The sequence below is a fragment of the Nannobrachium achirus genome (genome assembly GCF_963921795.1).
Source record: "Nannobrachium achirus genome assembly, chromosome: 8".
Classification (NCBI taxonomy): domain Eukaryota; kingdom Metazoa; phylum Chordata; class Actinopteri; order Myctophiformes; family Myctophidae; genus Nannobrachium; species Nannobrachium achirus.
In genome coordinates, this window is record NC_137817.1 from 69,690,413 (window position 1) to 69,718,286 (window position 27,874).

Below are 27,874 nucleotides of genomic sequence, written 5' to 3' on the forward strand. Positions count from 1 at the left end.
CACACACACACACACACACACACTAGGGCATTCACCAACTATTCTAATATTCGAATATAAAGGTCACTATTCGACATTGTTCACCAAAGTCGAATATTTGCTTTTTTATTTTTATTTTATTGTTTTCTCTTTAAAAATATATATAGTTTATAAAGCTGGGCTGGAGAGGAAGTCATAAGAATGAGATGTCTAAACTTTTTAGGCTGTGAACCCCAAAATAAACATATTTGAACTGGGGACCCCCACCCTGACAAGCACTTGGACGGTCGCCTCTTGCTTACTTAATATTTGACAGTTTAACTTTGGCCAGTCCTATTCGTTAATGCCCTAACACACACACACACACACACACACACACACACACACACACACACACACACACACACACACACACACACACACACACACACACACACACAGCGCTGTCACCATTATGACATTTTACATGATGATTGATTGTCACTCAACTAACTGCGATTAATGATTTAATTGTGTTTTTGTCGTTGACAATTACATTTCTGTTTGGCTTTTAGGCTTTGAAGTTGCACATGGCAGACATGATACATGACCTAAATATACAAAGGAATTACTGTCATATTTGACGACTTTAGACTTATTTTTCAACGGGGGTCGTTGGCCAAATACATATAATTCAGGGGGTCCTTGACATGAAAAAAAAAATAATAATAATAAGGATTTAGAAGACATTCATTGAATCGGGTCAACATTTTTCAAAGACTTGCACAAAATGTTCACAATTAAAACGCCTCGCGAGTGCCACACTGTGAGCTTGTATATCTGCTATTGTCTAGTACAGGGGTCTTCAACAGGGAGTCCGGGACCCCTAGGGGGTCCTCAGAGTTACTACAGGGGGTCCTCCAAATCTTTGTGTGATAGAAACCTTTTTCTCCTTTTTTATATTAACCACTTGAACCCTAGCGTCCATATTCTGAGAACTTTAGCCAAAAATAGCAGATCTACAAGCTCACAAGGCCTCACGCTGAGAGGCGTTGTGAGCTTGTAGATTGGCTATTTTTGGCAAAGAATTTTGGTGTAGAGGGGAAAAAGAGCAGACTAAGTACAGAGTGAAAGGTCAAGTTTATTAAGTATTGACAGTTCAAGTTGTTAAATATCTGAAAACACAAATTGACATGAATCTAAAATACACTGATGATTGTGCTGTCAAACATTGAAACTATATGGAATCTATGAACAGGTTGTGGGGGTCCCTGCTTCATCTCTTAAAGTGATAATGCGTAATAATGCGTTGCCGGTCTTACTGTCTGTTAACAGAATACGTTCGTGCCCTGGACGTCATCACGTTGCTGCACATCGAAGGGATCGGACAAACGGAGCCCGTCCAGAACAACCCTAGCATCTACCCTGTTGTCATCAGTACAGGTACCTGTCTGTCTGTCTGTCTGTTAGGGGTGCAAGGATGAATTAATTAATTGTTAGTTGCAGCCCTAATGCTGACGATTATGCAAAATAATTGTGATTATCTCAAAAAATTGTGATTAGATGATTATGTAACAATTGTGACATAGTCGGAGGCCTTAGGGATTTTTTGTGCTAATCAGTCTAAAAGCGCCAAATTTTGCATAGATGTAGTCCAGGGCATGCTCTAATGATTTAGCTAGGGTGCCCGAGTCGGCGACCTTCGGGGTTGCCACAGCGGCCAAATCAAGTTGGGCTCCCATCGACTTTCTATACAGGAGGAAAATACCCCGAAACAAAAAAAAAAATCTGGGTATTTAAAGTTATACTATGTAACTATTTTTATAAAACAAATCTTAAAGTTGTCCTAACTATTACATCGCTAAAGTTTTAGAACATCCACTCCGTTCATTTCAGCCCCTAAAGCCTTCTGTAAATATGTTTTCCATGATCCTGGCCGGGGTCAAAAAAATAGCCGATCTACAAGCTCACAACGCGTCACGTTGTGACACGTTGTGAGCTTGTAGATCTGCTATTTTTTGGCAAATGTTCCGCCCAATGATAATGGATTTTGATTATTGTGATGATATAAATGTAAATCACAATTTCTTTTATCACAATAATCGTAATATGACATTTTCATATCGTCCCATCCCTAGTCACAATTATTACATCATCGTCTTATCTAATAGCAATTATTTTGTCAATCATTTCCTTGTCGTGTTCAAATGTTTGTTTTTTTAAATAGTGGAAATAGCAGATCTACAAGCTCACAACGTAGATTGGCTATTTCTCCACTATCAATGTTCTGTTTAAAGTTGTCAAATATGTCAGTCATTTCTTCATATATTTAGGTTATGTGTCATATCTGTCATGTGCTAAAAGCCAAACAGAAATGTAATTGTCAACGACAAAAACACAATTAAATCGTTAATCACAATTATTTGAGTGACAATTAATCGTCATGTAAAATGTCATAATGGTGACAGCCCTACTGAGAGGCAGTGGTGTAAAGTAACAAAGTACATTTACCCAAGTACTGTACTTGAGTATTTCCAATTTCCAATGCTTTTACTTCTACTCCACTACATCTCGGATCCAAATATTGTACTTTTACTCCACTACAATTATTTGAAAACTTTAGTGACTAGTTACTTTGCAGGTATAAATTATAATATTATAAAACATACATGAACGACTTTAGACCTATTTGTATAACTATGCTATTTGAAAAATATCCGATCTACAAGCTCACAACGCGTTGCATTGCGACGCGTTGTGAGCTTGTAGATCTGCTATTTTTTAACATTTTGTACTTTTACTTTTGTTACTTTAAGTACATTTCGGGCCCAATACGTTCGTACTTTTACTCAAGTACATTTTGAATTCTGGACATGTACTTGTAACGGAGTACATCTACAGTGCAGTATTGATACTTTTAACTAAGTACAAAATGTGAGTACTTTTTCCACCACTGGTGTGCGTGCATGTGAACAGTAACCGTAGTAACCAGTGTAAACATGTTTACCTTTTAGTGGGAGCGTCTCCGGCGGAAGGAGGGCTGTCGCCGTCTTTTTCTTCTCCTCCCTTCTCTCCCCTCCTCCTGACCAATGGCCTGGCGGAGCCTCCGTCGCCCCCCGCTGACCACAAAGAAGAACCCATGCCTCCACTGTCTCTGCTGCTGCCTCAGTACCAGCCCCACGACTGCAACCCGGTACTGCCTGACTGTCTGCCTGCCTGCCTGCCTGCCTGCCTGCCTTTTCTATAGCCATGTTTCCATAAGCTTATTCAAAAATAGGAAGCGAATTATAAGAAATTCGCATTAAGACAAAGCGAATTTAGCCTGTTTCCATTTGCGGGTGTCATTCGAATTAGCGAAGGTCGCATGAGTTGATCGGGCTGATTTTTTCAGACCGAACCGAGACGTGAGCACTGCACGTCTGACTGCTGTGACTCGATCGCTGCACAGTGCACACTCATCCTGCAAGTTTCAGCGTCCGCTGGAAGTTGGCCGATCTGCAAGCTCACAGCGCGGAGATGCGGATGTGAGCTGCTGTGCGCTTGTAGATCGGCCACTTTTGGCACGCAACACTGTGTGATGAGGAAGGGTTAGCCACGGATGTCTTGACTCCGGGAGGTGAAAACGGGAGCAATTTACACATGGTCTGTGTCACTCCGTGTGTAACAAACAACCGGTTTGTTTTGTGGGCTAACGCTATACAATGAACGTTAAGCGGCAAGGGAAAGTGTTAAGTTGTAGGACGATATGGACCCAGAACGTCATAATTTATTCATTAAACGAAACGGGTATTTCTTACATTGATGCTCCTACATATTATCATGCAAGCACCAGTTAAAGTTACTTTCCATCCCTCATATACTGTATGCACAGTGCACATCCCATAACCCACACACTGCACATCATTTTGGAGCTCATATCTTTGAACGGGTAAGGGCTAGTTTTATAGTATTATTCGTCAGTGTTCCTTGTCTCATTCTGAAGAGGTCAAAGAAAGGCTATTTTGTTGTATTTCTTACCTTGCCCTCCTGGGGACTGCCCATAAGTCCGAAGGTTCATTAGTCCGAATTTAGTTAGGGTTACTGAGGTTAGGGTTAGGGGTAGGCATAGTATTCTTAACAGATTCGGACTAATGGGCTGTCGGAACGAGGGATGGGACGATAAGCGATATTATCATTTATCGCAATAAAAAACACTCACGATAATCGTATTGTGGAGATTTAATTTATCGTGATATCGTCCTCAGTCATGCACTGGGATCAATTCACCTTTTATTTGCAGAGCTGCATATCCATTTAAACCCTCTATAAGTGGTGAAAGGTACTTATAATTAGGGATGGGCCGAAAGCAAAATTCTTGGCCGAAACCGAATACCGAATACTGGAAACATTCCACCGAATACCGAATACCGAATAGCCGAATAATACATGTATATAATTTATTTTGTATAATAAATGTTTGTACCATTGCTGTACCTTTGTTGTAAAGCTACCTGATTATGGCAAACCCTAACTTAAATAATAATCACCATATGGTTCCATAAAACATTTATTTCTCACTTTTGAATGCACACATAACAAAATAAAATATTTTCTCTTTGCAATGTTAGCATAAAACAAAGTCAAAATAGTGCAACTATTTCTGTAGTATCCTACAGAGATAAAAGTGCATCAGAACAAGGTGCTTAAAACTGCAGAATGATCTAGGCCTACAACAAAATATTATTGTAAACACAAGGGCTGTAACAGCCAGGCCTTCAACAACAAATGCACATACTGTATGTTGCAAAATGATCTAGGGCCCAGGGGTCCTCAAATACAAATCTTGAAGGTCCAGAAATATTTTTTTGAAACAGGTCCAGGTCCGAAAAAAAGGCGAAGGCGAAATAAGGCGGATACATTTATACAGTATGTACTGTATGTATGTATGTATGTTTATTATAATCATTAGAATTGTTTATTTTAATTATTATTATTATTATTTGGAACTTTGGAAATCTCAGTTGGAACTGTTACCCCTGCTACCTGATGCTGGATAAGCGGTTGAAGATGGATGGATGGATGAATGGATAATTATTTATGCATGTAGAGTAGGCTACATTATTTACATTTATTGTGTAGCAATAAAACACTGGCTTATAGTTTAATTATTGGAAACTAAAGAGCATAAATGCAATATTAGGCTTGTCGTTCAGAATGGAAAATAAAGTGGAACTTAGCGTGAGGGGGAGAGGATTACTTGACATTCAGTTAGTTGACACACGTACTGCACAAGCCAGACTGACTGTGCTGATTGACTATGTCAAATGACCAGTCAAATCAGGGTCAACGAGTCATAGTTATTAACCTAACACAGCCTAGGATAGCTGGCAATAATATGCGACGACACATCACATTGTTAAAGACGCATGATCACGCATCGCGAGTTTCGCGACCATTTCTCGTCTAATGCAAGCAGTTGGAGCCTTACATCGTGGATATTAATGTGTTGCTGTTGTCCTCTCCAATTGAACAGCCAAAGGTAGAAGATCTCTAAGTTATTAATCCAGTGGGAGCAATGGTTTCCAAGAGGTTTTAGCAACTTAGTTCAGAAAACATCCACAAAACTCTGAAAAGTGATGACTCATCACTTTTCATCACTAAACCATTGTCTTTCTGGAGCTGTGGCGACCCCGAAGGTCACCGACTCGGGCGCCCTAGCTAAATCATTAGAGCATGCCCTGGGCTACATCTGTGCAAAATTTGGCGCTTTTAGACTGATTAGCACGAGAAATAAAACCCTAAGGCCTCCGACTAACATGGATGCACACCCATACATGCATCGTTTTCTGAGGCCATTTATAGCCCAAGGAATGTTTTTTGTGCAAAACAAATGCTTGCAATGGATTCGGCATCATGACAAACCCCTAGTTTGACCCCTCTTATGCTACTAAAAGCAGATTACTTTTTTGCTTTTTTGATTTCAGTGGGTGGGGGCATGCGTACAAGTGGCTAAATATGTATTTTAGACACACTAAGCCAGCGATGTCTTTATTACTATTTACAGTAACACTACTAGTCACATCTGCACCTGAAAGATTGCGGTGCATCTTTGGAATGGACTTATTCTGTGTTCAAATATTTAGCCCCCTCCACTGAAATCAAAATCATTAAAATCTAAACGATGGATCTAAAATTTGAACCCTTGTTGTAAAAAAAACAAAGTTGTTCTTTAACCCATTAAAACCTGGAATTATTTTATACTTTAGCTCAGGGGTCTTCAACAGGGGGTCTGGGATCCCTTGGGGGTCCTCAGAGTTACTACAGGGGGTCCTCCAAATCTTTGTGTGATAACAACCTTTTTTTTCTCCTTTTTTTTTTATATTAACCACTTGAACCTTAGTGTCCATATTCTGAGAACTTTAGCCAAAAATAGCACATCTACAAGCTCACAACGCCTCGCAGTTGTGAGCTTGTAGATCGGCTATTTTTGGCAAAGAGCTTTGGTGTAGAGGGGAAAAAGAGCACACTAAGCACAGAGTGAAAGGTCAAGTTGTCTTAAGTATTGACGGTTCAAGTGGTTAAATATCTGAAAACACAAATGGACATGAATCCAAAATACACTGATGATTGTGCTGTCAAACAATGAAACTATATGGAATCTGGGGGTCCCTGCTTCATCTCTCTCTCAGCTAAGGGGTCCTTGGCATGAAAACGTTGAAGACCCCTGCTTTCGCTATTGAAAAATAGCAGATATCCAAGCTTACTGCCTCACTAACATTCTCTCCTCTCTCAGGCCTGTATGTCCAGCTGTGGCAGTCTATCTCTATGGGGGGAGAATCCCCTCCGGCTCCCGGAGTCCTGCGGCTTCAAGAGGCTGATCGGCTTGCGGCCGACCGTGGGCGGGGCCTCTGAGCAGGAAGGGGAGGAGCCGGAGGACGGTACGGAGGAGGAGGACGAGGACGAGCCGGAGGTTGCGGTGGAGCCGGACGTGGTCTACAAGGCCCCCTGCGGTGCGGCCCTGCGCAGCCACGGAGACGTGATGCGCTTCCTGCTCGCCACGGACACTTTCCATCTGCTGCAGGTCAGTGTTGGCACATTAACACTTTGAGTGCCTATAACGTCTTGGTGTCTTAACGTACCCCCTGTGGAGCGCCAAGTCCCTGTTAAAGGGATATTCCACTTTCAACAGGGAAACAGCTTATGGGCTTTTCTCCACACACACACACACACCCATTGTAACTTCAAACACCATTTTAACCATGATAGATTCATTAAAAACACCAATTATTTTTTTCTGGTGACTCATACTACTAATGCTAATACTAACTCATACTACTAATACGTGAGCAGGCCGTGTTTTTTCGTTAACTTTCTTCATTTATTTTTAATAATTATTTGGGAGAATGGAAGAAATTAAATACAAAAAATATAAATTAAAAATAAATGAAAAAGTTATTGAAAAACACGGCCTGCTGCTCACGTATTAGAAGGGTAGTATGAGTCACCAGAAAAAAATAATGGGTATTTTTAATGAATCTATCATGGTTAAAATGAAGTTTTAAGTTACAATGGGTGTGTGGGGGGAGAGGCCCTGGGCCTGGAGGGCCTGATAACATTTAACATCTTAGCTTTTCCTGAATTGACGCCACTGCCTGCTTGTTACCAGGTGGATTTCTTCAGCTTCAACCCTGCTCTTCGACTGGACCCTCCTCGCCTGGCGGTGGCACGGCCCCCGGAGAAGGACCTGAGCCAGGGCCTGGAGCCCACCGCCGTGGAGCTGTGTCCGGCGCCCGATGGCTCGCGGCCCAAGGAGTTCCGCTACCGCAAGGTAGGCGTGGGCGATGTGGAAAAAATACAATATCGCAATATTTTTCCAAGCTGTATCACGATATCGTCGTTGTCGGGTGGAAACCTTGTATGTCCAAAACCGTTCGTTTTGTATTTATCATTTTAAAAACGCGGTGCGAGGCGTTGTGTGCTTGTAGATCGGCTGTTTTCACTACCTTTGTGCGAGGGCCTTGTGTGATGAAGCAGGGCTTTGCTTTGTGAAAAAACAAACAAAGTTGAAACTTGGAGATAGGAGGTTTCTGCCCGACAGTGACGATATACAATCATATCACGATTCTTTTTCATGTTGGTTTTTATGGTTATTTTTCACCATGCTTAACAGTACAACCACCTATAAAGGTAACACAAACTAAAGGAAAAAAGGAGTAACAGACCATTTAGACCAGTGGTCCTCAAAGTGGGGTCCAGGGACTCTCTGGGTTCCTTTTGGGAGGTCTAAAATTGACCCTTACAAGTATGTAACTCTGACAGTATACAAATGAAACCAAATGGACCCTTACATTTGGTTTCATTTGTATACTGTAAGAGTTAAGTGGAGACCTTGACATTTTAAGGTCTGAGAACTACTGATTTAGACACATGCAGGTTTAAGTTCAATTCTGCAATAGATCTCTGTATTAACAATTCAACAGGATTGTTTTATAAGGCTCCCTCATTGTATCACAATTAGGGCTGGGACTCGATTAAAAAAAATAATCTAATTAATCGGAGGCTTTGTAATTAATTCATTGAAATTAATCACATGTTTAATTGTATATAAATATTTGACCTGAGAAGCATTTATTTCAAGTAAAACACATTTTGTTATACGAGTGAATCTAAATTTCGCATCCACTGGGCCAAGCAAAGCGCTCTGATCGGCTACTTCTCCCTTTGCGTTTGTTGTCTCTTCTTGGTTGGGGCATCGCTATGATCGGTATGCCCGAAACTGAAGGTTCTGTGGTGCAAAAACTAAGTGCGATTAAAATGCATAATTTGTTTTAATTGCGTTAATTTTCTGTAATTAATTAATTGCAATTAATCAGTTAAAGTCCCAGCCTTAATCACAATATATACGATATCTCTGAAAAGGCATATCGTGCAGACATTGTATCGTCTCAACGATATTTATCACCATATCGCCCACTCCTACCACAAGGACCGCTGGCCGCACGGCTGCTTCCTGGGCCGTGGGCCGCAGCTCTACGACAGCTGCTGCGACTGCACTGATGGATGCACCAACCCTGAGACCTGCTCGTGCCTGTCTCTGACCACCGGAGGGCGCCATTACTCCTACAACAGACTGACCGAGCCTGTTCCTGAAGGGTAGGTCTGTCTTTGTCTGTAGTCTTCCAGTAGCCAGACAACTATTCCACAATCTCCGAATGCTCTAATGAGTCTGGAATACACCTTCCACCTTGCGACCGCCAAGTTACTATGAAAAGCTCCACCGGCTGTCCGTCTGTCTGTCCGTCAGTCTGTCCGTCATGTCCTTACTCCCTATGGCCCTATCCATGCCAAACTTTGCACACACACTCCTTGGATGGCAAATCACAACCTCCAGCTGATTTCTCACATGGCCCTCTTCTAGTGCCACCATCAGGCCAATCTTTGCAAAGCACATTTTTGGACACTGCACCTACAGATTTTGCCCTAAAATCACGCAAAGCGGTACACAGTATCTCTAAAGTCATGTCATCAACATGGATCTGTCCCATTTTCCATATTCCATCCTGATTGGCTACCATTGCCTGCTTTCAAACTTGTGTTTGAGACATGACGGTCTCTTATCTAGGGAGTTTTACTGGTTTTTATTTCTGCAGCAGCAAACGATACAGATCCATCTAAGAAACATAGAATGTTGGGTAAAAGTAACTTGAAACGTTGATATATTTCTTGAAACTTTCATATATTCTAGATACATTGTACATTCATTGAATTATTCCAAACCTTCTTTTGTTAAAATGTGTTTTTCTTTTTTTTTTACGGCATACAGCCGCACATGAATATCAAAAGTCCATATTTCATAATATTACAATATTAGACGAGACCACGCAAAACAACGATTTATTGCGACCGTCAGGTCGCAAGTTACTATGAAAAGCTCCACTGGCTGTATGTCTCTCCGTCAGTCTGTCCGTCATGGCCCTACTCTTATCTACCGGCACCGTTGCCCCTATCCATGCCAAACTTTGCACACACACTCCTTGGCAGGCAAACAATCCGCTAATCAACCTCTGCCCCTGATTTCTCACATGCCCCTCTTCTAGCGCCACCATGAGGTTGCTTTTTGCAGACAACATTATTTTGTATACATGCGACCTGACGGTCGTTTATCTCCCGATTTAATAGAGAAATGTCAACCTTCTGATGTCAGAGTTGCTTGAAGTCTTCTTCTTTCGTGTGTCATCATCAGATGTCCAGATCAGTAGTGCACAGCCACACCCTCGTCTCAGGCAAGGAAGGTTAGGCAGGAAGGGACAACACCCGGAAGTTGGCACACCATGGGACGCCGCCTGGACGCCGCCATGACACTTTTGGGTGGCGGAAGTGACGAAGTGCTCATAGACGCTAATGTTATTTTGGGTGGCACTTCCGCCACCCAAAGTGTCATGGCGGATGGCCATGGAGCCTAAAATGCCCTAAAATGACGTTGGTGACTCTTCTTGCTGAGACCTTCTTTGGTCTCAGGTCCCACATGGAAGAGGCCGGCCTCCGAGGGTTGGCCTCCTTACTTACTTCACAGGTCTTACCAATGATACTAATGAAGGAAGAGCCCAATTCCTTTCCGTATCCACGAGTTTCCAACGCCCCATAGTGCATTGCGCAGACGTCTGTACCGAGCTTCCGGCGCCGATTTACAAGCTCACAACGGGTTGCATCTGCGACGCGACGTGAGCTTGTATGTCTGCTGTTAAACCTGGAAGTTTGGTCCCGATAGTCTCCAGTAAACTCCCGCGGAAACTTGTGGATAGCTTAATGCACTGGTTCCCAAGCACTGGTTTGGGACCCATATGTGGGTCACGGACACATTTTTATGGGTCCCCTAATTTCTTGTTTCCTACATTTAGTTTTTAATTATTTCAAAACATTTTCTAAACATTCCCTAAAAAATGTTCATGATTATTATAGTTTTCAAGTAATTTCAGGAATAAAGCAAATAAAAATCTAAGAAATTCTATAAATGAGGGTAAAAAAATTAGAAGTAGTGAAAATAGACGATCTACAAGCTTGTAGATCTGCTATTTTCACTAGTTTGGGTCCTGGGCAAACGTCTAATCTCTCTTTTGTGTCATGAGCTAAAAAGTTTGGGAACCACTGGCCTAATGCATATCAAACTGAAAATGGTTGAGAATCACTGCTAGAGCCGGAACAATCTTCTCTCATGGGTGTCCCTAGTATATCTTATCAAATGGGGGGTCCGCGGGCTAATAAGTGTCAATTCGGGGTTCCTTGATATGAAAGTTTGAGAACCACAGATTTAGAGTGTGTGTGTGTGTGTGTGTGTGTGTGTGTGTGTGTGTGTGTGTGTGTGTGTGTGTGTGTGTGTGTGTGTGTGTGTGTGTGTGTGTGTGTGTGTGTGTGTGTGTGTGTGTGTGTGTGTGCGTGCGCACATAACAGTGTGTATGAGTGTGGGCCGTGGTGTGGCTGTATCAGGTCGCGGTGTCAGAACCGTTTGGTCCAGAGAGGACTGACAGTCCGGCTCCAGGTCTTCCAGACGGCCGACCGGGGCTGGGGGGTGCGCTGCCGAGACGACCTGGACCGCGGTACCTTCATCTGCACGTATGCAGGTAGGGACCTGTTTGACTGTGTCTATATCTGTCTGTCTGTATTAGGGATGGGATGATAAGCGGTATTATCGTTTATCGTGATAAAAAACGATAATCGTATCGTGGAGATTTAATTTATCGTGAAATCGTCCTCCGTCATGCACTGGAGGTTGCAGGAGATGAAAGCAAACCTTTCCACAAGACCTAGTAGGGCCTGCCAGTTAGGTAGGAGGAGAACCACCACCATGACAAGTACTGAAAATAGCAGATCTACAAGCTCAGTCACTAGGTTGGGTCCCGGGCAAACGTCTGATTTCTCTTTTGGCTCTTGAGCTAAAATGTTTGGGAACCACTGGTCTATCTGACAGTCTGTGTCTTTGTTTACTGTGAAAACTGGCACATCTTGTCCGCGTATCTCTGTCTGTCTGTAGGTCACGCCTGACACTGTGGTTCCCCTGCCACATCACTGTGACATCACAGGTGACATATATGTAAAAGTCCATATATGGGTATTCCCCAGAATCCCTTTTATGCCCATATATGAAGATCCCTGATGTCATCGATATACATCACTGGCCAGATGGCCAAGACATGGCCCATATCTGTGTGGCTGGTTCAGATAGGGACCTCCATGTATGGGCATAAAAAAGGGATTGTATGTTGTGATGTCATGGGAACCACTCTAACAGAATCCCTTTTATGCCCATACATGGAGATCCCTGTCTGAACCAGCCACACAGATATGCTCCGTCTTCCTCCAAATATGGGCATTCCCATATGAAGTTCTGTTCGATATTTATGACATCAGGGACACACACACTCTCTCTCTCTCTCTCTCTCTCTCTCGAAAGACAAGTTTACGGAGTAAGTCCTGAGGCGAGCTGAAGTGAGCGAGCTTGAGCATGAATGGAGTGAGACGAGAGAGAGAGAGAGCTGGAGAGAAGACTGCAGGGTTGGAACCAATTAGACCAAGAGAAGCTCTCTCTCTCCCGTCTCACTCCATTCATGCTCAAGCTCGCTCACTCCCTCTCTCCCAAGTATTTTGGAGCTGATGTCTGACATCAGGGTGTTCCGGAACCGGCACAAAAGGCTCTGACATCATGTTCGCCACAGACTTCGGCACACGCGTTCACCGCCGCAGCGGGGAGTGCAGTGCCCGGCCTCGACCCGACACGATATGCGGTTTTCCAGAACCGGCGCGAAAGTTTCGGCTGTCAGTCCAGTATTGGTTAAAAGAAAAGAAACGTAATTCTCAAAATAATCTGAGGGGTCAGAAATGATTTCCGAGGGGCCAGTTTTCGCCCGCGTGCCGCCTATTGCCGACCTTGCTTTATTCTCTCTCTTTCTCTCCCTCTCCGTAGGTCTAGTGTTGATGAGGGGGCGGGATCCTGACATGGCCCCGCCCCTCAAGCAGGCGAGGGCGGAGCTGCCGTGGGACGACGAGGTGGAGGTGGTTACTGAGTGGCTGGCGCCCGGAGCCCCGCCCCCACTCCACGTCCCCGTCATCCAGAGACCCTCGGAGACCCAGGTCTGACAGGACTCAACCCATTTAGACCTGGAATTGTTTTATTCTTCAGCTGTTGAAAAATAGCAGATATACAAGCGCGGCACGCTGTGAGCTTGTAGATCTGCTATTTTTGAAAAAGTTGTGAAAATGTGTGCAAATCTTTGAATATATGTATTTTTAAAGCGAACGTTTGTAACTAAAATTTTGCTTCTAGGGGTCCCTGGAACTAAATATTTTGAGATGGGGGACCGTGGCCAAATAAATATTAGTTTGGGGGTCCTTCACATGAAAAAGTTTGAGAACCACTGACATAGTAGAAGAAGAACAGACTAACTGAGCTCCAGTTAAGTGAAAAGGAGCTTTTCTTTGACGACGGCTGGCCAGATTGCTGACATAGAAACAGGTTTTTCAAAAAACCTTAGAAGGATTCACTTATAGAATCGGGTCAAAATTCTAATTTTCACAATTTTTCAAAAAGAGCAGATCTACAAGCTCGCAGCGCGGCACTCTGTGCCACGCTGTGAGCTTGTATATCTGCTATTTTTCAATAGTTAAAGCATAAAATAATGATACACAATAATGTGTACCCGTTCTAAATGGGTTAAATCATGAAAATGTGTGCAAATCTTTGAGGGCGTCTCAGACCCAAATCGTAGGATATTTTTTTTGTTATGGTTGGATAAGAGTGTCCACAATTCCATGCTGTATTGATGTGGTAAGATAGGAGGGCTAACGGGCAAATGCTGATCAAAATAACAATTATTCGATTCAAACTCAGCCTGCTGATGCACCGGACCTGCCAAACTAAACTGACTGTGGGCACCCTTTTAATTGACTGACTGATTGACTGATCATTACGTTTACGTTACAGCCGATGGCTTTGATTACTTCTACACGGCCCAGTATAGAGAAATCTCTCTGCCAATACGACAATGGCAAAACGCAATTAAAACATCTGTCAAAAGCCAGCCTATATATTGAGGCTGCAAGATTAATCGGATAATGGCACTTTTTTACAATTACCTTTACAATTTAGCTTGAAGTTTTAGGCATTTTCTAACCAACAATGAAGACATTAAAAATTAATTCCTTCAGAAATAATATTTTATTACAGCTTTATTGACTGTACATAACTGTACTTTTTTATTACATTTGATAAAAAAAGTAAAGACATTTTCCAAGCTAAATTGTAACATTTTATTTTACATTACAGAACAGAATAACATTTTAGCCCAGTGGTTATCATAGTGGATTACAGGGGTTCATTTGGGGGACTAAATTGAGTCTCAATTGAGAGTTAAGGGGAGACCTTGGAATGTAAAGGTTTGAGAAACACTTCTAGTCATTTCATGTTCTTGATTATTGAAGTTATTTTGATTGAATACTTTATTAGCGGTTTGCATATAAAAATCACAGGGACAGGGCAGTACCATTACTTCAGATAGTAACATGTCACGTTAATGTCAATGCGTTTTCCGGATACAGGCTCCGACTGGACTCGATCCTCTTTTCCCTGTGTGTTTTTCTATGATTGGCGGAGTGTTATTTTATTGTGCCGCAACCTCGACAAACACGCGAGCAGTTGGTAGCGCTGTCGCCTCACAGCTAGAAGGTCCTGGTAGTGTGGGGATTTAAGGGGAGCAAATGCTAATTTCGTGCAATTTTGACTTAAAGCGCGAAATTTTGCACAGATGTAGCCCAGGGCTTGCTCTAATGATTTAGCTAGGGCGCCCGAGTCTGCGACCTTCGGGGTCGCCACAGCGGCCAAATCAAGTTGGGCTCCCATTGACTTTCTATACAGGAGGAAAATACCCAGAAAAAGATTTATTTTCTGGGTATTTAAGGAGGATCTGAGGGGTCTAACTAGGGGTTTGTCATGATGCTGAATCCATTGCAGGCATTTGTTTTGCACGAAAAACATTCCGTGGGCTAGAAATGGCCTCAGAAAACAATACACGTATGGGTGAGTATTCATGTTAGTCGGAGGCCTTAGGGTTTTTTTTCTCGTGCTAATCAGTCTAAAAGTGCAAAGTTTTGCACAGATGTAGCTCAGGGCATGCTCTAATGATTTAGCTAGGGCGCCCGAGTCGGCGACCTTCGGGGTCACCACAGCACCCACAAAACTCTGAAAAGTGATGACTCATCACTTTTCATCACTAAAGTCGATGGGAGCCCAACTTGATTTGGCCGCTGTGGCGACCCCGAATGTCGCAGACTCGGGCGCCCTAGCTAAATCATTAGAGCATGCCCTGAGCTACATCTGTGCAAACATTTGCACTTTTAGACTGATTAGCACGAGAAAAAAAAAACCCTAAGGCCTCCGACTAACATGAATACTCACCCATACGTTTATTGTTTTCTGAGGCCATTTCTAGCCCACTGAATGTTTTTTGTGCAAAACAAATGCCTGCAATGGATTCAGCATCATGACAAACCCCTAGTTAGACCCCTCAGATCCTCCTTAAATACCCAGAAAAAAAAACTATTCTGGGTATTTTCCTCCTGTATAGAAAGTCAATGGGAGCCCAACTTGATTTGGCCGCTGTGGCGACCCCGAAGGTCGCAGACTCGGGCACCCTAGCTAAATCATTAGAGCAAGCCCTGGGCTACATCTGTGCAAAATTTCGCGCTTTAAGTCAAAATTGCACGAAATTAGCATTTGCTCCCCTTAAATCCCCACACTATGGGTACTCTCACAAAAACATGGCAGTAATCCTGGTCTCTATACTGCCTCCCCCTGGCCAGCCGGGGCGCCTGATGGAAGGGAAAGGAACTGGTTGGAATAACGTGTTCCTTCCACACGCTACGTCCATCCCAGGGAAATCCCCCCTTTCAGGTGAAAAGAAACAACTTGGACTCCTCATGCATAGAAGGAAGCATGAGGTCAGTCCGTTGTCTCCCCAGGTTGGCAGAGGGAGAGCAGAGCCCAGGATTACACCTTAGGTAATTGGCACTGGGTGAACAAATCGTGGGATGAAAACTATGGGGCGAAAAAAAGAAAAGAAAAGAAAACTGGGAATACCAGAAAATAATAATTTGACATTATGGAAGATGCAGATTGTGGTTGCGGTTGGTTCTGTAAATTGGATAATATAATGGTTAATGAATTTTGCGGGTGGATTTGGATGACGCTCAGAGCCCATCCGTGCACCACTAATGTTTTCTCTTCTTCAGTCTTACAGCACGTCGGCTGACCAATCAGGCGAGGAGACGGCCATCGCCAAGGCACCGGTGAAGCCAATCAGAGCAGAGGACATGTACTTCCTGGACGCCACCAGGGAAGGAAACGTGGGCAGGTTCATCAACGTGAGGAACCGCTTAATTCCTTTTAAACTGTGTGCGGGGTCGTTTCCCAAACAGTCGGTCGGGACACGCAAGTCCATTTGTATGGGTTGTGAGTGTTATGTTACAGTTTGTTTGAGGTACCAATAAGATTGGGACCGGAGCACTTGTTTTAGTTCACCTTATGGGCAGGCCCTGGAAGAAGCCGATGTCATTGGGGAGCTGCTCAGTGGTAGAGCATTTGACTGCATTGGTCCCACGTCTCATTGTTCCTCCATTGTTCCCATTAGTCCCACGCTGGTGAATGCTAACCTGCTGAATGCTACTATGCCTAAACCTAACCCTAATCTCTAACCCTAACCTCAGTAAAACTATGCCTGAACCTAACCCTAATCTCTAACCCTAACCTCAGTAAAACTATGCCTAACCCTAATCCTAACCCTAACCTCAGTAAAACTATTCCTAAATCTATAACCCTGTAGGACCAATTATGGGTAGTTCCCCGAAGGAGGCAGCTCTTGCTCCACCTTGTGCCCAAAAACGAGCGCTCCTGGTCTCAATCTTACTAATTTCCTACATTTAGTATTTTTGTCTTCTTTTTTTCGTCCAAAATAATTTCATAAATACATCTTAAGAACGAAACCTAAGACATACTTTAAATTCTGAAACAAATGTTTAAGAAATAGTGGGGAAAAAAGCCTATCTACAAACTCAGGCAGCGTTGTGAGCTTGTAGATAGGCTATTTTCACTAGCTTGACAAGTAGGTCGGGAGTGGCTTATTGTCAGTCTGTCCCTGTTACAATGTGCTAGACCAGTGTGCTGGGACCCCCAGGGGGGTCCCCAAATTATTTCGGGGGGTCCCCAGATGATTAACTTAATGTGCAACATTGCTTCCTCACTCAACAGTAAACACACCAACATAACGTTTTAAGTGTATAGAGGCTATCTGCACATTTCTAAAGTGAGAATTTAAGGACTTTTTAAATACCTCTAAAACGACAAATTAAACATTGGCAAAATTGTCAAATATTAGAGTGAGTCAGAGTTGTGAAAATAGCCGATCTACATGTTCGCGAGGCCTTGTGAGCATGTAGATCTGCTATTTTCACAATAGAACCGTGTCACAATAGAACCGTGTACAAAATGTAATGCCTCTTAGTGCCCGTCAGGGTGGGGGGTCCCCAGTTAAAATATGATTATTTTGGGGGTTGCAGCCTGAAAAGGTTGAGAACTTGTCGCACGACTTGCCCTACCCATGCTGTGCTACTCATACGCTGAGTTGGTGGTTCCCGGGATCGTACCCATGACATACGATGGTGAGAGCTCTATTGACTGAGCTTGGGTACCGGGCAAACGTCAAATCTTTCTTTTGGAGGTCAAACTAAAAAGTTTAGGAACCACTGATTTAGCAGACACTCTTTCTTTATCCAGATTAACTTGCAGTAAGCAAGGTACATGCAGGTCGTACATGCAGAGCCATACCATGCAGGTTAAGGGAGAGGCATGGCTATAGGGTCATAGTTTCAGGAAATATGTGATTATGCATATTTGGTTGTACACACAGAGACACAAGATTCTTCCGATTTATTCACTCTTATCTGGGTTTAAAAAATATATGACATAGTAATATATATAATGAGGATAAGCATCTCTAAATCTGAGGCCATGGTTCTCAGCAGGAAACCGATGGATTGTGCAGTCCAAGTAGGGAATGAGGCTTTACTCCAGGTGAAGGAGTTTAAGTATCTCGGGGTCTTGTTCACGAATGAGAGAAAGAGGAAGACGGAGAAGGAGATCAGCCGGAGAATCGGAGCAGCAGGAGCGGTTTTTTGTGTCGCTAAATCGCACTGTGGTGAAGAAAAAAGAGTTGAGCCGGAAGGCAAAGCTCTCTGTCTACCGAGCAATCTTCGTTCCTACTCTCACCTATGGTCATGAAGTGTGGGTCATGACCGAAAGTATAAGGTCGCGGGTGCAAGCGGCCGAAATGGGTTTCCTCAGACTGGTGGCTGGTATCTCCCTTAGAGATAGGGTGAGAAGTTCAGTCACCCGAGAGAGACTTGGAGTAGAACCGCTGCTCCTACACTTGGAAAGGAGTCAGCTTAGGTGGTTCGGGCATCTAATACGGATGCCTCCCGAGCGCCTTCCTAGGAAGGTCCTCGATGCACGTCCCACTGGGAGGAGACCCCGTGGCAGACCAAAGACCAGATGGAGGGATTATATCTCCAAACTGGCTTGGGAACGCCTTGGTATACTCCCTGAGGGAGTGGAGGAAGTTGCTTCGGATAAGTAAATCTGGAGGTCTCAGTTGGAACTGTTACCCCCGCGACCCGATTCCGGATAAGCGAAGATGGATGGATGGATGGATGGATATAATATATATCCCAAAACGCCGGCTCCGGGTGGACGAAAGATCGAAATGATTAAGAACGTTTGTGGATTCACCTAGAACGTTTTCGTCTGGATGGCACCTAGGATGTGTGGATTGTTGTATAACTTTGAATCTGACGAAACGTGTAATTTGTTGACCTTCTGTGTGTGTGTGTGTGTGTGTGTGTGTGTGTGTGTGTGTGTGTGTGTGTGTGTGTGTGTGTGTGTGTGTGTGTGTGTGTGTGTGTGTGTGTGTGTGTGTGTGTGTGTGTGTGTGCAGCGCAGCTGTGATCCGAACCTGTTCGTCCAGAACGTGTTCACAGACACGCACGACCCGGGGTACCCTGTGATCTGCTTCTTTACCAGCAGGTAAAACACACACACACACACACACAAACACACACACACACACTCTAGGCAGGGCAGGGGTTCCCAAACTTTTTTGTCTCAAGGACCCCATGAATATGTTTTTAATCCGAGGCTCCCCTACATTATAATTTAATCACCCCTACATTATAATTTAATCACCCCTACATTATAATTTAATCACCCCTACATTATAATTTAATCACCCCTACATTATAATTTAATCACCCCTACATTATAATTTTCACTCCCAGCACCTTATATTTATAGCATATCGTCGTTGTCGGGTGGAAACCTTGTATGTCCAAAACCGTTCGTTTTGTATTCATCATCTATAAAAAGTACTAAACTAGTGAAAACAGCAGATCTACAAGCACACAACGCCTCACATCGCGAGGGATGGGGTGATTATCGTTATCATCGTTTATCGTGATAAAAAAAAACACAATCGTTTCGTGGAGTTTAAAATGTATCGTGAAATTATCCTCCGTCATGCACTGGGATCAAATCACCTTTTATTTGCCGAGCTGCATATCATTTAAACCCTCTATAATTGGTCAAACGGACCTGGAAATAACGTACTTGATACAGTCTTTTTTTCATTACCAAATCTCTTTGACAAAAAATAGCAGATCTACAAGCGTTGTGAGCTTGCAGATCTGCAGTTTTTTGGCAAATGTTCCGCTCCAGGATAATGGATGTTGAAGATATTCTGATTATCACGATAATATCGTAAATCGCAATTTCCTTGCTCACTATTCGGACTTCCCACACTTGCTGATATGAAAAATAAGGCCTCCACACGCTTAGCACTCTCAATAACAAATGACACTGATCAGCCTCTGCATCGCTACTTCCACCTCTTGCCATCTGAGCAAAGATACAGAACCTTGAAGTGGTACAAGCAGAGTGGTACAAGCATGCAGCTGCCATACCCTGGGTCCAGGGGGGGAAATAAAAGTTACTTTTATATATCCATGAATGTCTCTTTGTCTATCTGTGCGGGTTATTATGTTGTTAAATTACAGTAAAATAACTACAAATGCAAAATGTAACAAAATGGTCACAAAATTCTCCACACTTGTATTCTCCCCATCTTGACAGAATGGTATATTCCCAGGTTCCGCAGGTCAGCTGCACAGGTGCAATTATTGTTAATTGTGGCACGTTTACTAACATGCCAAGTTTAGCTGTACTTGAACAACCGTTCCAGGCTGCCATATCCAGCCCAAGAAACCGTAGAAAAAATAAAATGTACTTCTTAAAATAAATTGATCATGCCTGCTAAAGACACCAGTCATGTTGCCATACCTTAGCTGAGAGCTCTAGAAAACCTTATCAGAACCTTAACTTATCAAAACCGAATCCAAACCTTATCCAAATATGAATACATTTCCCACAAATGCTTTGTGTGAAGTGGGCAGTGTCACCATAAACATAGAAAGGTAGACGCCTCCTTCGACTCTGATGCATGTGCATCGAGGGACTAAGGGAATCACGTGTGCATTGCTTCCACGTGCGTCACACATAGGGAAGTTGCTAGGCCAATCAGAGGTAGGTGGGGGCGGGTCTTTACGTACGCAGCCTGTAAGAACAGCTGAGCCGCGCAACATCAGAACTGGCTCTGTTGAATTGAATTGTAGTCCTTGGATAAGTCCCGGAAAAGTCGCGCTGTGATTGGCCAGTAGTCACTTTGACTGACAGCGTTCCCTTAGTTTTTCCAGGATGTCCGGACTAAACTGTTGCACGTCGCTCCAATGAACTGCAGAGGCGAACGAGGCATCTAGCTCTTTATATCTGTGAGTGTCACTACAGACCAGAGGCTCTGAAGCAGACCAAAGATATTTAATTTATGAAGATAGCTCATCCTCATTGGATCCACTAGAGTGCAACATGGTACACAAAGCCTACAAAAAGCCTCCTAAGTGGGCGCCGGCTCTGACGGCAAATCTCGCGCACGTCCTGTTTACTGGTGCTATAGATCCTGCGAGAGTGTGTTGCTGGGACAGCTAAAGAGCAATAATACAGTTGATTTTCTCCTTTGTTGTGTCGCTGAAAAAAGCCACTTTAGCATGACAATTTTGTTAATATTATGTGGCTTGTGACGATCGGGTACAATATTTAGTTCAGTGAGCATAGCTTCTGAACTATTATTTTGCTCTGTGTTCACGTTAGCTCTCTCATTGTGAATGAATAGACTCCAAACATGCTTCCGCCTCCTAAAAAGGTAAGGCCTGGAGGTGCGGTGTCAATCATAATAACGTGTCACCAACGCGTCACAGGGTGTCTTGTCCTCTTGCTCCTAGGAGCAGACTACAGGTGTGACCCCGCCCTGTGGCATTCCAGCATGGCCCATGCTGTCCTATTGGTTGGCGGTTGAACCCTGCCCCTTGGTCTTATCAAGCCTTCTCCCAGCAGCTGGCCTACAACTTACCTAATGAAAACCTTATGAAAACCATTTCCCTTAAAACCAGCCTTAAGGAGAGCTTAAGGGAAGCTTCCCTTATCAAAACATGTGACTTCCATAGGGAATGAATTGAACAGAACCTTACCCCCCGCCTCCACCTAGGTTTTTGAAAAGGGTTAAAACCTACATGGCAGCTAGGGGGGGACACGTGCGAGCACCAAAAGGGCTCGCGCGCGCATGCGTGTGCAATTTTTTATTTATTTTTACGTGCCAATATCGGTTTTCTGGCGGTTTCCCCCCCCTCATTTTGACATCTTTTTAACAGTTTCATGAATGTATCAATTATCATTTCCCTATCACTCACTGCTGCAATAACCCCAGCAAAGCAGGAGAACTCTTCCATAGCACTGTCTGAGACATTTCAACACAAACACTCTGACATTAAACAGTCCTCTCGTCATAACCAACGTTTCTTTCGTGTTTCTATGGCTAACTTTTTACCTCAAGAACATCAATGACAGCAATTTGGCACAGCGACCGTTTGTCACTCAAAACACTGGGCACAATACATTAGCCTACTCAGTAGCCTTCTCAGAAGCAGACAGCCACCCAGCTGTCAGAACACTGACAGCTGGGTTCCAGCTCCTCCTGTGTGTGTGTGTGTGTGTGTGTGTGTGTTTGTGTTTGTGTGTGTGCGTGCACTCGCTGCATCGCAAGGATAAGAGAGAGAGACACTCTTCCTCGGTCCTCCCTTGCTCAACACTGAAGCCTAAATGAACCATGCTGCTCCATCAAACGTCAAGAAACGACAAATTAAAATGTATCCTACTTGTTTGGACGCCTCGGTCGTCTCCATCGCACTCCGTTTGAAACGTTGCCGTTCAAAGCAAACGAGCAACTCCGAAAAAAGTAGCAGTAGGTATTCCATGGAAGCAGAGAGGCTCAGCACTTGAACGTATAACATTTTAATCCCTTTAGAGAGAGCAAAACCACATAAATAAACCGCAGTTTTGCTTTAGCAGTGAGCTAAATCCTTAGCAATGACATAGGTCATAGGGTAATTATTTTTGCCTTTAAGTAGCCTATTAAGGTAATTAAATAGCAGATATTTGACAAAGGTTTGCTTTTTTGCCTTGAAAATAATGAAAGGCAGTAAAAGTCTGTTTTGCATTTCTCAATTCACTTTAGGACCCTTAAATTAATATGTTTTGACTACTTTGAAAATAGCAGATATATACACACTCTTTAGTGATATGTTGGGAGCTTGTAGATCGTCTATTTTAGCCTGTGTACTGTATATTAAAGTGGTTCAATAGTTATCAATTTTATTTATATATATAATTGATAACTATGAAAAATGTGTATATAAAAAAAAAATGTATACATATAAAAAAAGTTCTCACATATTTCGCATAATTTCGCATTTTCTCGCAACTTTCACAAGTTCCCGCATATGTCGCATAGTTTCTCATTTTCACCGCATAAATTCACATAAAAAACCTGCATAATTCACCGCATAATCAAGGATTTTTGCCCGCAAAATCAAGGATTTTAGCCCGCATAATCAAGGATTTTTGCCCGCGTTTTTCTGGAGGGTCTATCTATTGAGTTTTTCTAGCAGCACTCTTAAATACTTTAAAATGTCATCATTAATTTTTTTCTCAAAAAAAAAAAATAACCCCTGTCCCCCCTGCGATTTTCGCCCCTATATGTGTCCAGGCTCCCGACACACATGTAGGTTTTATCATTTATCAAAAACCTGGCGGGTTCCGTTCAATTCATTCCCTATGGAAGTCACATGTTTTGATAAGGGAAGCTTCCCTTAAGCTCTCCTTAAGACTGGTTTTAAGGGAAAATGTTTTCATAAGGTAAGTTGTAGGCCAGCTGCTAGGAGAAGCCAAGCTGCTGGGAATAGCCTTGATGAGACAAAGGGGCGGGGTTCAACCGCCAACCAATAGGACAGAATGGACCGTGCTAGAATGCCACAGGGCGGGGTCACACCTGTAGTCTGCTTCAGAGCCTCTGGTCTGCAGTGACACTGCCCACTTCACGCAAAGCATTTTGGGAAGTGTGTTCTTATTTGGATATGGTTCTGATAAGTTAAGGTTCTGATAAGGTTTTGATAAATGATATCACCTGTGTGAACGCACCCTGAAGACACCAAGCATAGTGATACAAGCACACACATGCACACGCATGAACACACACACACACAGGTTTAATGTGGTGTGCTGTCTCCACAGGGTGTTGGAGGCGGGGACAGAGCTGACCTGGAACTATTCCTCCGACACAGGAAGTACTCCTTCGGACCAGGAAGTGGCATGTCGGTGTGGGAGTGACAGTTGCCACGGGCAGCTGTTCTCACGACGAGAAGCTGTGTAGCGGTAGGGCTATCAGAGTAACTTTACGCGTAAATAATGTTAACGTTGACTTAACGGTTAGAACTGCAATTTTAGTGCAGAATGTTAACTCATTGAATGCCATTTCAAGATGGCCCCCAAGTACCAGACTGCCACTATCCTAGATTTCTAGTGCACGGATCAATTTTTAGTGCACGGATCGTGCACGCCCATGCACCATATATGCATCATATGTGTAGTACTTTTTAACAGCTTTCAAACAAAAAAATCCGCTTGGAAATCCGTTCAGGCATTCATGAGTTACAAGCCTTCAAAGTCAGACAAAACAGCCATTTTTGACATTTTGAAAGATGTGTTTGTTTGTTATGGGGCTACACATGCAATTTCACAATTGCGATCATGCCTAATACATTTGAGGCATTTTTAGAAATTTTTTTATAAAAAAAAATTTTGAAAAAAAAAAAAAAATTTTTTTTTTTTTTTTTTTTCAAAATGGCTTCCAACTCGGGAAACTCGGGCTCTGGCAGCCTGGGAGTACTGTAATAACTCGTGAAACTCGTGCCTTGGCAGTCAATGAGTTAACGTTGCCATGTTAGCTATACAGATAGTCCCCCCAGGAATCTGCAATTCCGCGATCACGGAATTTGCGACCACCTGCGGATTTCTCAGCCATTCGCGGACTTTTCTGACGTCCGCGGAATAACAGCCGCGAGTGGCAGCAGAGCGCCGGGAGTAGTTATTACTACTATTATAAAACGATGTATACATGGTCTGGCCAGTGGCCACCTCATACAGAGCCTGGGGGAATAGCTTATCTTCCCTCCTGCTAGCACGTCGACTGATGCTGGATGGTCCCACATTCCTGACAGAAACTGTGTCCTGATCTATAGTTCCTCTCTATGCCTCTATGCTCTATGGTCCTGGCAATAACAATGCTAATGCAGAAGAGAATAAATAAATATTACACCCATACTAGGTAGTAGGTAGGCTATCCTCTAAATTTGGTTACTATGGGCATGGTTTGGATGAGAATATATTCTTTGCAACAGAAAGTATGTATTCAAAACAATAACAATTACAAAAATAATAGATTTAATATTAGATTTTTATTCTCAAAAATGGTTATTCAAATATTTGATCATTCTAACCACTAATTACAATTAGTTGTAGCTATTTCATGAAGGGTTTTACTTGATTATTAGAACTATATAATTTTTAGCTTGATAACTGTTCATTTTAGGTTGTTTTTTAATGTCCGCGGAATCAAGAATTGTTCTCTGCAGAATTACGCAGAATCAGGATTGTTCTCCGCGGACTCAAGACTTTTTCTCCACGGATTCCTGGGGGGACTATATACAGAGCAGCACGTTCAAATACATTTGTCAATGTTTTATCATTAAACATAACATAAAATTAAATGTTTCCATTTTCCATGTTCTCTCAAGTACCCCCTGTAGTACCTGTGCGTACCCCTAGGGGTACACGTACCCCCATTTGAGAAACACTGCTATAGGCAACACACTATTGTTCTAAGTCTGAGAACTTTTATGCCAGCAAAGTGAACCTGTTTTTGACCTTGTTTAACCTTTTGACTTAAGGGTTGAACATTCCAGATATCATGGACAATATAATGTTACAATATATAATGTAAATGGTCAGCCTCACTGCAACCACACTTGCGCAAGCAGAGCGCACAATTACTGTAATCGACTGGGTATGTATGTATGAATGTCGGTGTCTCCTCTTGTTGAAGACTGTAGCCCAATCAGGGACCAGCATCTCTGGCAACGTCATCATTAACAGCCAATGAGGGACCAGTATTCCTGGTGGGTCTATGCCACTGGTGATGTCAGCAGAATTTAGTATAAGAGCATAATGGTAATGTCTTCATTAACAGCCAATGAGGCCAGCATAGCACACCTCATGGCACGCTCTGCTGCCATGTATGGCCTACTTGTGCACAAGATGCAATTTGGCACCTCGACGGAGTGCAGTTCTAGTTATTATTATTATGTATATATTTTTTTTACTATTTTCATTGTACCTTGTAATAAAATGTTAAAATACAAGTCATTTTGAATCGCTTTCGTATTCATTTTGTTTTTGGGTGAGACTGTTTGTCCAGACCTTGTGATCTCTATTCACATGTTTTCTTTGACCACTTTATTGATAATACACATTATGTAAAATGCATCTATTGTCACACAATTATCATAAGGATAAAATGCCAGAAGGTTGGTGGTTTATTTCTACTCTCGCATCGCCATTGAGTTCCCACTGCAGGGCCTAGAACAAGTCATTGAATGTCTTTAAGCTTTAGGATGTTAACACACAGAAAAACAAACATTTGGTTTTAGTTGCAAAAATGTGAACGAATAACCGAACAAACACAGAGCTTGCACAGTGAAAATGGTCACCCAAATTCACGAAAACAAGCAGACATACAGTAACGTACTGTTATCGGATAAAACACGGCCTGCTCACGTATTAGGAGGGTCGTATGAGTCACCAGAAAAAAAATAATGGGTGTTTTTAATGAATCTACCATGGTTAAAATGGAGTTTGAAGTTACAATGGGTGTGTATGTGGAGAGGCCCTGGGCCTGGAGGGCCTGGTAAGATTTGTATCAATTGAATCAAGCAAATTAAAAACTGTTCAGGGTGTTCATAAACGCCTGATTATACGATAAAATGACCACAAGTTTATTTTTATTTTTTTAAAGTGAAATGTCCCTTTAAACCCCAAATACTTTGTAAAACTCTGTAAGCCTACTTGGTTTGCTAAACCCCTTTGCTGAAAATAGCCGATCTACAAGCTACGACACATTATGAGAGTGCAGATTTTTTGGAAGAAAACCTTTTTTCATGAAGTATGGAAAACATAGAAGAATCTAGTAATTTCCATGAATGTAATAATAATAATTAAAGAAGTAGTGAAAATAGCATGTCCACAAGCTCAAAAGATTGTACTGAAGTTATATGATAAATCACAGAACCAGATTAATTTACAGAAAACAGATTATCATCAACTCTTCCTTTAAACCTTTAGGGAATTCAGTGTTTAAGTAATGGATCCAGAATGCCTCTCGTTAAACAGTCTATATGAAAATGTAGTAATGATGAAATTGGAAATGCTTGACAATTTATTTCGAAAAAATATTATCACATCTAACACAAGTTATAGTCAGGAAATGTTATTTACATTGAACATAAAAAAGGTAGACCTATAGCAGGGGTCTTCAACGTTTTCAGGCCGGGGACCCCCAAACTGATGGGGAGATGGAGCAGGGACCCCCTACCACCTCGTAGGGTGGGGGGGTCGGGGCTACGACATATTTTTTATTTTAAACATGTACAAGTTACAGCGAGCAGGGTTGGCCGTGCCACTAACATTTCTAAACATACTACTTATTAACTGAGAACCAATGTCAATAATATCAACAATCTGTCAATTGCATAGTAATCATGTATTCAAGCTATTCAAAATGGATAGAATCATGATTTATTTTTTTTACACAAATTTTAAAAAATGAAAAATGAAAAAAAAAAAAAAAAACATTTTTTGAAATCTTTTTTTTTTTTTTTTACCAATAATTTCGGACCCCCTGCAGTACCTCCGCGGACCCCCTAGGGGTCGCGGACCCCCTGTTGAAGACCCCTGACCTATAGGATATAAGAATGTACAACAACAAAAGTATACAGGGTTAGTAGGCCTATAGTATGCCTAGATATAGGCTACCCTCTGAGCTTTCTGCCAGGCCTACTAATATTGATTATAGACATTGTGATCATCTACAGGAAATGTTATTTACATTGAACAGATATTCCCATCCTCTGCAGCAGATGCAAGATGCCTCCGTTTCCATAATGGCACAGTTTCCACAGTCACACCAATCTGTGTTAGATAGGCGAGTTGGTACTGGCAGAAGATCGGGATTGTCTCTGGCTGCCTGGAGTGCCTGTTGCTGCTGCTGCTGTTGCTGCTGTCTGGCAAATAGCTCTTGAGTCGTGTACTCTGGCTCAAATAAATATCCACGACCATCATACTCAA

The 27,874-nt window shown here is 42.6% G+C and overlaps 1 protein-coding gene across 2 annotated transcripts in view; it reads left to right on the forward strand.

The window, feature by feature from the left end:
* LOC308290365 (histone-lysine N-methyltransferase SETDB2-like) overlaps positions 1-25,768 on the forward strand; it is a 28,535-nt gene extending 2,767 nt beyond the window's left edge. The window contains exons 3-12 of one of the 2 annotated variants that reach the window (XR_013962284.1): positions 1,294-1,401; positions 2,973-3,151; positions 6,731-7,018; positions 7,604-7,765; positions 8,924-9,090; positions 11,386-11,555; positions 12,896-13,062; positions 16,216-16,347; positions 18,977-19,060; positions 23,708-23,718. Coding sequence is in view for 1 of the 2 variants with exons in the window: in XM_080732166.1 (XP_080588292.1) it covers positions 1,294-1,401; positions 2,973-3,151; positions 6,731-7,018; positions 7,604-7,765; positions 8,924-9,090; positions 11,386-11,555; positions 12,896-13,062; positions 16,216-16,347; positions 18,972-19,060; positions 23,708-23,846 (1,601 nt within the window). In the remaining variant the exon portion in view is untranslated. Of the gene's footprint in view, positions 1-1,293; positions 1,402-2,972; positions 3,152-6,730; positions 7,019-7,603; positions 7,766-8,923; positions 9,091-11,385; positions 11,556-12,895; positions 13,063-16,215; positions 16,348-18,971; positions 19,061-23,707 lie in introns of both variants that reach the window. The other variant, XM_080732166.1, reaches the window with a different exon arrangement.
* The last annotated feature ends 2,106 nt before the right edge of the window (positions 25,769-27,874 follow it).